The 10,451-nt window shown below is 39.1% G+C and overlaps 1 protein-coding gene across 1 annotated transcript; it reads right to left on the bottom strand.

Annotated features, from left to right (window-relative positions):
- Positions 1–234: 234 nt before the first annotated feature.
- On the bottom strand, positions 235–9,039 carry rag2 (recombination activating gene 2). Its single transcript, XM_061969302.1, has 2 exons — positions 8,903–9,039; positions 235–1,853 (listed from the first exon to the last, which is right to left on the bottom strand). Exon 2 carries the CDS (start codon positions 1,834–1,836, stop codon positions 235–237), a length of 1,602 nt encoding a protein of 533 aa, XP_061825286.1. The 5' UTR covers positions 1,837–1,853; positions 8,903–9,039.
- Between the last annotated feature and the right edge of the window lie 1,412 nt (positions 9,040–10,451).

The raw sequence follows: 10,451 nt of genomic DNA, 5'->3' as shown, positions 1-10,451 counted from the left end.
CCAGAAATAAATGTACCCAGAAATACAGAATGCAGATGAACACATGTTTTAGTTTTAATACAAAACATAAGTTGTGGATAACAACATTGTGTTTCTGTTCTAACATAAAAAGCTTTATCACTTTGTTTGGGTTGAAATAAGCTATCATTTTGTAAATGTAGCTCTTTCAGAAATACTTTTTAGAGACCCCTGCTCTTGATGAAAACATCCCGTTAAACACATCATCATCTTTGGTTAGTCAAAAAGTCTCCTGAAAACACTTTTTTTGAAGGGGGAGCTCCTAAGTTTTGTATGAGATTTCCTGTGTTTAACTTTAAGTGGCGTGCGCTGTAAGGGGATGACCTTTCGAGGTGGGGTCATCTCCTGGTGAGGAAGACCACCATGTTCAAGACAGAAGTACTTCTGGTTGCCCTGGGAGAGCGTGAGCAGCAGTGTTTCAGTGAGCTCCATGCACTGAGCGTGGACCCAATGTCCTGCCTCTCCCTTTGAGCAGAAGATCATGGCCGGCCGGTGGAGCTCGGTGGAATAAAATGGCTCCCATGTGTTGTGGTCCAGCTGACAACCACGCCAGCATTTGATCCAGTAGCCTGATTGTGACTCATCCTCCTCATCTTTCTCGTTGTATTTATCACCTTCTCCCTCGCTACAATCCTCCAGCTCATGAGGCTCTCGGCCAAAGTAGAGCTCTTCTGAATCTTCCAGAGGTGTGGAGTTGTCGTAGTCTGACAGCTCCTGACTGCAACACTGCTGGGCCGGATCATCTTCACCTTTGACCTCTTTCTGGAAGTTCACCAGATAGAAGTAATGCACATCTGTTTGGGACGACCTGCCCTCTGTTGGTACAGCGAGCAGCATGCCGAGTTCCCCCGCAGCGCCACCGTACCAAGTTCGACTGTGAACAATATCTGGGGTCCACTGTGGTTGTTGGAGAGGTTCAATGTGAATCCCTTTCTCATCCAGAGTCACAGTGCTGCATTCCATTCTTTTTTGAGAGTCTGACTGATACCCTCCTAATATGATATATTTATGAGAAGGACCTGTGCGGGCGATTACCGCACTTGAGATGGACAGACCACAATCAAGACTGTCACAGGACACTAACGGACTACCTTGCAAGAGCTCCACATGCAAGCAAAAGAGCCGAGGAGGTCGGCTGTCGGATGTCAAAGAGTGGCCCCCGAGAAAGTAAACACGGTCCTCTCTGGCTAAAGCTGCGTGGAAAGACTGTCCATCACTGAGCTCTGGAAAGGTATAAGCAGAACAACAACAAAACTCTTGGTCGAACAAAAACACCCGAGGTGGACAATCAATGACCTTATTCCAGTTCTCTGAGGTCCGCTCTTTAGCAGGCATGTAAGACCTTCCACCGAATATTACAAAGGCCGTCTTCCCCCTGCTTTGGACGACACTGATTGTGTGGCCGTATCTGGCACCGGGCACTTCTCCTACCAGTTCTCTCTCTTTACACCGTAGGGTCAGTTTGCGATTGCTGCCACGGCTATCCATGCTCAGAGCATAAAGGCTTGAGGAGATCTCATTATTGGGGGTGCGACCGCCATGGATGAGATAACTCTCTGGGAGCCCGTCATGAGGATCGAGGCGGCAAACGGCTGGGCAACGCAAAGGCGGAAGGTAATTGGAGTCGTCAGAGAAAGAGAGGGCTCTCAACCTGAGTTCACTGAGTTTAATGCGCACTCCAAATACTCCTGTCGGACAGGAGCGCTTCGGCCAGCCTTTCTGGCCGAACAGGAGAACTTCACCGTCCAGCTGCAGCAGAGAACAACCAGGTTGCAGAAGGCCTTCGCAGTTCACTGGGTTCAATGGTCGCAGAGTCATTTTGGGTGCAGGTGCAGCTACAAAACAACACAAAAACACACAAACAGTCAGATATTTTCATTCTTCAAAATCACTTCCTGTTTAATGGCGATCAGCAACATCCCTGCTGTACTTTAATACCATATATAAGACTAAAATGCACATAATGTTTAAAGGAGATTTTCGTATTTTCTGGCTTAATTGTTGTTACAATGTTGGATACTCTTGTTAAACAATGTCAAAGCTTTACACCATAGGGTTAACACATTTTGGAGTGAGTTTGTTTTGGATGTCTCTGTTTGTGGGTTTTGCAGTCTGGCTACATTGTTACATCAACGTGAGCTGGAAGCACTTATATAGACATGAAGTCAAACTCTCAAACAGAGGGAGGGAGCACATGAGGATACTAACAATAAGGTAAGAATATATATATATGTATACATATATTTCTTCAGCTAAACTCAAACAAAACAGAAATCATTGTCTTTGGCCCACAGAAGCGAAGAAACTATTATTCGTCACCTAGAGACCCTCTCACTGAAAGGTAAGAAATCCAGGGGTAATAACGGACTTAGACTTGAACTTTAACAACCACATTAGCAAGAAATATTTCAATAGTAAAGAAAACAAAATATGATCCGGACCAAAACTCAGTTGATATTCTCTACTGCTCGCTATTGTTACGGTGCAGAAATATGGGGAAGGAATTACAAATGTGCGCTAAATTCACTAACGGACATTCAAAAAAGATTTGTTAGAATAATACATACTATTGGATATAGAGAACATACAAACCCTTTATTTATTGAATCAAAAATATTGAAATTCAACGATGTGGTAAATTTGCAAACAGCTAAATTGATGTACAAAGCAAACTATAACCTGCTACCCAAGAATGTACAACAATTCTTCTCAACTAAAGAGGAGAAATATAACCTTTGAGGAAAAACTGACTTAAAACATTTGTATGCTTGTACAACACTAAAAACCTTTAGCATATCCCTGTGTGGAATTAAACTAGTGAATGGATTAAGTAGAGAAGTTAAACAATGTACTGATATGATTCAGTTTAAGAGGCTGTTCAAATTAAACATGCTTACAAAGTACAAAGAAGAAGAATTGTGAGAAATACCTTCAACCTTATTGAAAACAAGATAGTCTTCATCTCAGTACGTTAATCATGACTGACTTTAATTATCTGTTGCAAGAACTGCTGTACTAATCATCCACTGATGTGATTGTGTTACAAAAAGAAGACAGTAAATGAACATATGTATTTGTAAATGCTCTGAAGTGGGAAAGGAGTAGGATTGAATAAGCTTTGATTCTTCCTAATCCTTTTCGGACATGATGTCAAGAGAAATGATATGAAATTATTTGTGATGTATTATATTGTAAGTGTGTTCATGTTCGAAATCAATCAATCAATCACATTAGGTCAATAACATCAGCAGCTTTTTAACCCTCTGAAATACATTGCCAAAATCAGAGGAATAATGTCTGAATTAGATTTAGAAAGACTAATCCATACCTTTTGTCTCCAGCAGGTTAGACTACTGTAATGGCCGTCTCAGTGGGTTCTCTAAACGAGCTGTAAAGCAGCTTCAGTACATCTAAAATGCTGCTGCTCGAGTCCTAACCAGATCCAGGAAATACGACCATAATAATCCGTTGCTTAGGTCACTGCACTGGCTTCCTGTTGCTTCAGAGAATAGATTTAAAAACAGCTTGTGTACAAGTCTTTTCTTGGTCTTGTGCCAAAGTACATCTCTGACATTTTAAAGCCATATGAACCATCTCGAGCTCTGAGAACCTCAGGGAGTCGTCTACTGCTGGTGCCTAGAGTCAGGACCAAACATGGTTAATCTGCGTTTCAGTTTAATGCTCCTAAAATCTGGAATAGTCTTCCTGAAGATGTGAGACGGGCCTCAACGTTGGCAATGTTCAAATCCAGGCTGAAAACACTTTTATTTATTTGTGCATATGAGAACTGAAAGTATTTTATCTACAGCATCTGATTGATTTGAATTAATTCTGATTTTTTTTTTATAGTGATTGTATTTTCCAAATTCAATTTGAAACATTTATTTTTGTCTTTTAATTTTCTGTAAAGCACTTTGAATTGCCTTGTGTACAAATTGTGCTCTATAAATGAACTTGCCTTGCCTATATGTGTGTATAAATATATATATTTATTTATTTAATTATTTTTCGATCGTGTCTGGAAAAAAATAGTGGCGATGACTTTAAGATATAACAGTGTGTATTTTCAAAAGATAAAAAATGATACTTTTGGAGAGGGTGGGGCTGGGTTTCATTTGCAACCTGGTACCGCCTCCGGATAAGAAACATATTGCTCTCAGACTCAAAAAGACGGCTAATAAAGTGACTTTGGAGCAAAAACCCAAGTCCAATACATACTGTTACAAAATTGTTTTAAATGTATATTCAAATCATCACGTCCTGTTTAAAATAGGGCGGTCAAAAAAACTAGTTAGCACATGTTTTTTTCACAAAAATATTGCATTAATCATGTATACATGGAGATTAAAGGCCTACTGAACCCCACTACTACCGACCACACAGTCTGATAGTATATACATCAATGATGAAATCTTAACATTGCAACACATGCCAATACAGCCGGGTGAGCTTACTAAAGTGCAATTTTAAATTTCGCGCGAAATATCCTGCTGAAAACGTCTCGGTATGATAACGCCTGCGCGTGACGTCACGGATTGTAGAGGACATTTTGGGACAGCATGGTGGCCAGCTATTAAGTCGTCTGTTTTCATCGCAAAATTCCACAGTATTCTGGACATCTGTGTTGGTGAATCTTTTGCAATTTGTTCAATGGAGACAGCAAAGAAGAAAGCTGTAGGTGGGAAGCGGTGTATTGCAGCAGGTGTTGTGCCGGATAACGCACCCCCGCCGTAGAATGCACCCCCTGACTGTTGTGCCGGATAACACAGCCGGTGTTTCATTGTTTACATTCCCGAAAGATGACAGTCAAGCTTTACCATTGGCCTGTGGAGAACTGGGACAACGGAGACTCTTACCAGGAGGACTTTGAGTTGGATACGCAGATGCGGTACCGTGAGTACGTATGCAGCTGCGGCTTCCAAACATTTGATCGCTTTCCCGTACGTGCGTGCCGCTATGTGCATGTCACGTACGTAACTTTGGGGACTTTGGGGAAATATATGTGCTGTATGAACTTTGGGGAGGTGAACGGTACTTTGGGCTGTGGGATTGAGCGTGTTGTGCAGGTGTTTGAGTTGTATTGGCGGTTTATATGGACAGGAGGGGGGAGGTGTTTGTTATGCGGGATTCATTTGTGGCATATTAAATATAAGCCTGGTTGTGTTGTGGCTAATAGAGTATATATATGTCTTGTGTTTATTTACTGTTTTAGTCATTCCCAGCTGAATATCAGGTCCCACCCGCCTCTCACAGCATCTTCCCTATCTGAATCGCTCCCACTGCCCTCTAGTCCTTCACTCTCACTTTCCTCATCCACAAATCTTTCATCCTCGCTCAAATTAATGGGGAAGTCGTCGCTTTCTTGGTCTGAATCGCTCTCGCTGGTGGCCATGATTGTAAACAATGTGCGGATGTGAGGAGCTCCACAACCTGTGACGTCACGCGCATATCGTCTGCTACTTCCGGTACAGGCAAGGCTTTTTTATCAGCAACCAAAAGTTGCGAACTTTATTGTCAATGTTCTCTACTAAATCCTTTCAGCAAAAATATGGTAATATCGCGAAATGATCAAGTATGACACATAGAATGGACCTCCTATCCCCGTTTAAATAAGAAAATCGCATTTCAGTAGGCCTTTAATCACATAATTTATTTTGACCCTATATGCTCCTGTATCTTAACCGTGGATGGTTGCCTGAAAGGTGGCGTGTGTTAAAAATTCAAAAGTGCGGTTAATCTGATTGAAATAATTAATAATTTGTTTAAATATTGCCGCTAAGCATTAAATATAATCATACTCAAGTTAGTCAGAGTTTTAGTCCTAAGTGGAAGCTGCAACAAATACATTGAACTGAGTAAAGTGTAATACATTTGTTGTTTACTGAAGCTACTAACAAACTAACAAAGTAATGTAAATGATGATGACTGTATTAAACATAACCTGAATTCATATTCTCATAAAGCTTAGTTTGTATCACACATCGAGCATGTGTACCTGCAACCAATAATCGACAATGTCGATTATAAAAATTCATCGACAAAGATTTGTTATTGTCGACGGGTCGCTTAATTAGGTTTTAATTGATAGACCGCCAGGAATGTTCATGTTTTTATTTATATAGGTAAATAATTGCAGCAAAAGAACTCAAGCTACTGAATAAAAATACTTTTTTACACTGAATATCATGTTTACAGGACATTTTGCACTTTAGGTGCACATTTACTAAAAGTTTGCGTTACTAAAACACGTGCAAACTCGATAGTACACACAAAGCTGATTTACTAAACGTGTGCAAAGTAAGTGAGCAGAATAAGGCATGCAGTCCATTTTGTTTCTGTCTTCACTAATACGTAAAATATATGCTAATCATCAAAACGCAAAGTGGGGTGAGAAGATGTAAATATATTATACAGCACAAGCAATGTGATTTATTAACACTCATCAGCGTTTTGCAAGCACTATTTTGTGTTTTATTAAACAGGTGTCAGAAGGACGTGCAAACTGACACACGGCTGCAGGGTCAGTGCTCGCGCTGCACAGACAGAAAATGAATAGACGAGAATCCTCCGTCCTACATGTGTCAACATTTTGGACAGTCACAAATAAAAAATATTTGACATATTGTCTATTCAGCAACATTATTGTATAATTTTGTAGCTGCCTGAGGATTTAAGGGGCTGATTAAAACACATTTTTTGGATTTTGGTGTCCTTTAGTATTTTTTAATGACATTCATATACCTCACATACAATATATATTATTTAAATATTTCTTATATGAAAAAAAATCTTGAAGTATGGATTTTTTTTTCGTCTTGAACTTAGTAAGTGCAGCCTCTCACCATGAGCGCAACTTTGGCGGAAAAAAAGGGTGGTTTCAATGTAAATGTAATGCAGGACTGCTTCAAAGATGCCCATAAAAATTAGTACATGTCCGTTTGAAAACAGCAAAACACCACAGGTGTTCATGATAGCATGAATGTGTACATTGTGTAGTAAATGAGTGTCTCCGTGGTGATGCCCCATGTAGTACACGCAAAATCCTCATGTAAATAAGGCGATCTGCACCACTTTTCAATTGCACACACAGTTTTAGTAAATCACATGCAACTCGCCCACAATAGTGTACACTATTTTTTAGATTGCACACGCTGTTTAGCGCGTGGAATTTGGATCTTAGTAAATCAGGTCCGAAGTCTGTTGATTTATTTTTCACTGAGGTTTGTATAATAAAATAAAAACCATCCATTTGTCAGTAAATTATGTTTATTTTGTTACAATTGAATGCACTATAAAGCGTTTTAAAATGAGTTAAAATCAAGACAAACTAACATGTACAACAAATCATAAGCAATTGTCGTTTGACTTGTCGACTAATCGAAAAAATAATCGCAGACTTGTTAACAATCAAAATAATCATTAGTTTCAGCTCGAGTTATGTTTGCTTTAACATATATTTGACCTTCAAATATTTTATTCTATGACTGTAAATGAGGCCAAAGTATTGTGTGTGTGTGTGTATATATATATATATATATATATATATATATATATATATATATATATATATATATATATATATATATATATGTATGTGTGGGAAAAAAATCACAAGACTATTTCATCTCTACAGGCCTGTTTCATGAGGGGGGGTACCCTCAATCATCAGGAGATTTTAATGGGAGCATTCGCATACCATGGTTTATATAGGGCACAGAGTGGGTGGGTACAGGCTGGCCTAGGGGCGTGGTGATTGGCTCATGTGTTACCTAGGAGGTGTTTCCGTCTATGGCGGAAACAGGCCAGTAGAGATGAAATAGTCTTGTGATTTTTTTCCCACACATACATATATTGCGCTCTACTACGGTATCGAGCACTATTTTTTGGATAACCTTATTAAGACATATATATATATATACATATATATATATATATATATATATATACATATATATATATATATATATATATATATATATATATATATATATATATATATATATATATATATATATATATATATATATTTATATTTCAGTCTGTTGTGGCCAGTGCCCTGTACTTTGCAGTGGTTTGTTGGGGGAGCAGAACCAGCAAAAGGGACTTAAACCGCGCTGGAGGCGTTTGTGTCAGTGAGGGACAGGAGGACACTGGACAAACTGCTCGCCATCATGGACAATCCTGCCCACCCACTCCACCAGACAATTGAGGGACAGCGGAGCTCATACTCCAACAGGCTCCTTCAGCTTCGTTCCCACAGTGTTCGATTCAAGAACTCCTTCATTCCGCACTCCATAATCCTGTATAATCACTCAACATACAACAATAGATGATATCAGTTTATTACCTCACCGCTTCTATGTTAGCTACCTCTCTTTGTTTATAATGTATATTTTCTGCTGGATCTACTCTCTATTATATGCTGCCCTTTTTTTTTGTTGCTGCAACTGTTACATACACTGTAATATTGTATAACAGTAACTGAGCTACTGTGTGGAACAATTTCCCTTGTGAATCAATAAAGTTTGTCTAAGTCTAATAAATGTAGCCAAAGTCCAAAGTATGTACAATACACATTTACTATACATATAATACTTTGGCTACATTTACAAAGAATGTACAACAGTTTACTAAAATGTCAACTTCACCTATAACAAGGTTGCAACTAGGACAGAAGACATAACTATCAAATAAGCAACTTCATGTCAACATATGCTTAGAAATGACCTAATTCAGTAAATGTTTTTATTTTCTTTGCAAACTATTCTGCAATTATTTTTATCTGTAAACAGAATGTTTACAGTAGTCTGCAAAAGTAAAGGCAAAACAACAATACATATTCCCAACTCTCTCATTTATTTCAAATCAATTTCAATGTGCTTACCTTGCAGCCAGGAGCCAGGATTTAGTGCACAAGCTCACTTGAGTATCACAAAGCTAAATCTAATCACTCTTTATGCAGCCTAACTTTGACAAAAGCAGACACTGGCAGTGAGTTTGTGAAGCTCCGTTAACTCACAAACACTTCCAGATCTTGAGGTTAACTGCCTGTGACTGCTGCTCATTGGCGACGCGGCTTGACTGCATTTAGCGAGTCACTTCTGTGCTACAGTCGCACATCAAATACACCCAGGAAGGTAAGAAACACAGAGGAATACTTTTTTTTCTTTCTTCAGATGCTTCCTTCCATCTCTTAAGTTTGTGATGCAGTTGTGATGACATATATAAAAGAAAAAGGGTTCATTTTGTTATTATTTTACTTAGTTTCAACAAGGGGGTCCATAAGTTAAGTGTGTCGTATAAAAATGACTTATTAGGAAACAGATGAATAATTAATAGACTGTCACAACAGTAAATGAAACCAGCATGAAAAGACAATACAGAAAAATGACCTATATTACGCAGCCAAATGATGATGACAAGTTATTTGCAGAAGAGCAGACATATTTAGGACAGCTTGTTTTGATGTGAGTCTTTTTGTTTGTTTTTGTCTGGGAGACCAGAAGAATGCATAAATAAAATATAAAGAAACCACAGTGTTAATTAAAGCCTTTGACTATCTCTGACTAAAAACATTTTTGACAACTGATTTGATTTCTTGTAAAAATTCCTTCCAAAACTATTTTCACAAGCTCCGATCTCGACCCCTCATGTAGTGCTGAACCTGACACGGAGCCTGCAGACTGCCAGGTCATGAACATTTTGGTGAAATCCCCCTGACATTATTTGATGCAAAATAACAATGTTAACGGTCTCCAACCTTTTGTCTTCCGAGAGCTACTTTTACCAAATAAATCGAAGAGAGCTACTCATTTTTGGCACGTTTATTTTCATAGCCTTTTGACTTAGACTTAGCCAAACTTTATTGATCTACAAGGGAAATTGTTCCACACAGTAGCTCAGTTACAAAGGGTGGAAAGGGTAAGGAATAGAGATGTCCGATAATATCAGACTGCCGATATTATCGGCCGATAAATGCTATAAATGTAATATCGTAAATTATCGGTATCGGTTTAAAAAAAGTAAAATGTTTTACTTTTTAAAACGCCGCTGTACGGAGTGGTACACGGACGTAGGGAGAAGTACAGAGCGCCAATAAACCTTAAAGGCACTGTCTTTGCGTGCCGGCCCAATCACATAATATCTACGGCTGTTCACACACACAAGTGAATGTAACACATACTTGGTCAAGAGCCACACAGGTCACACTGAGGGTGGCTGAATAAACAACTTTAACACTGTTACAAATATGCGCCACACTGTGAACCCACACCAAACAAGAATGACAAACACATTTCGGGAGAACATCCGCACCGTAACACAACATAAACACAACAGAACAAATACCCAGAACCCCTTGCAGCACTAACTCTTCCTGGACGCTACAACATACACCCCCCGCTACCCCTACCCCCCACCCCGCCCACCTCAAC

Source organism: Nerophis lumbriciformis, linkage group LG10, assembly GCF_033978685.3.
Source record: "Nerophis lumbriciformis linkage group LG10, RoL_Nlum_v2.1, whole genome shotgun sequence".
NCBI lineage: Eukaryota > Metazoa > Chordata > Actinopteri > Syngnathiformes > Syngnathidae > Nerophis > Nerophis lumbriciformis.
This window is presented reverse-complemented; position numbering and strand designations above follow the sequence as displayed.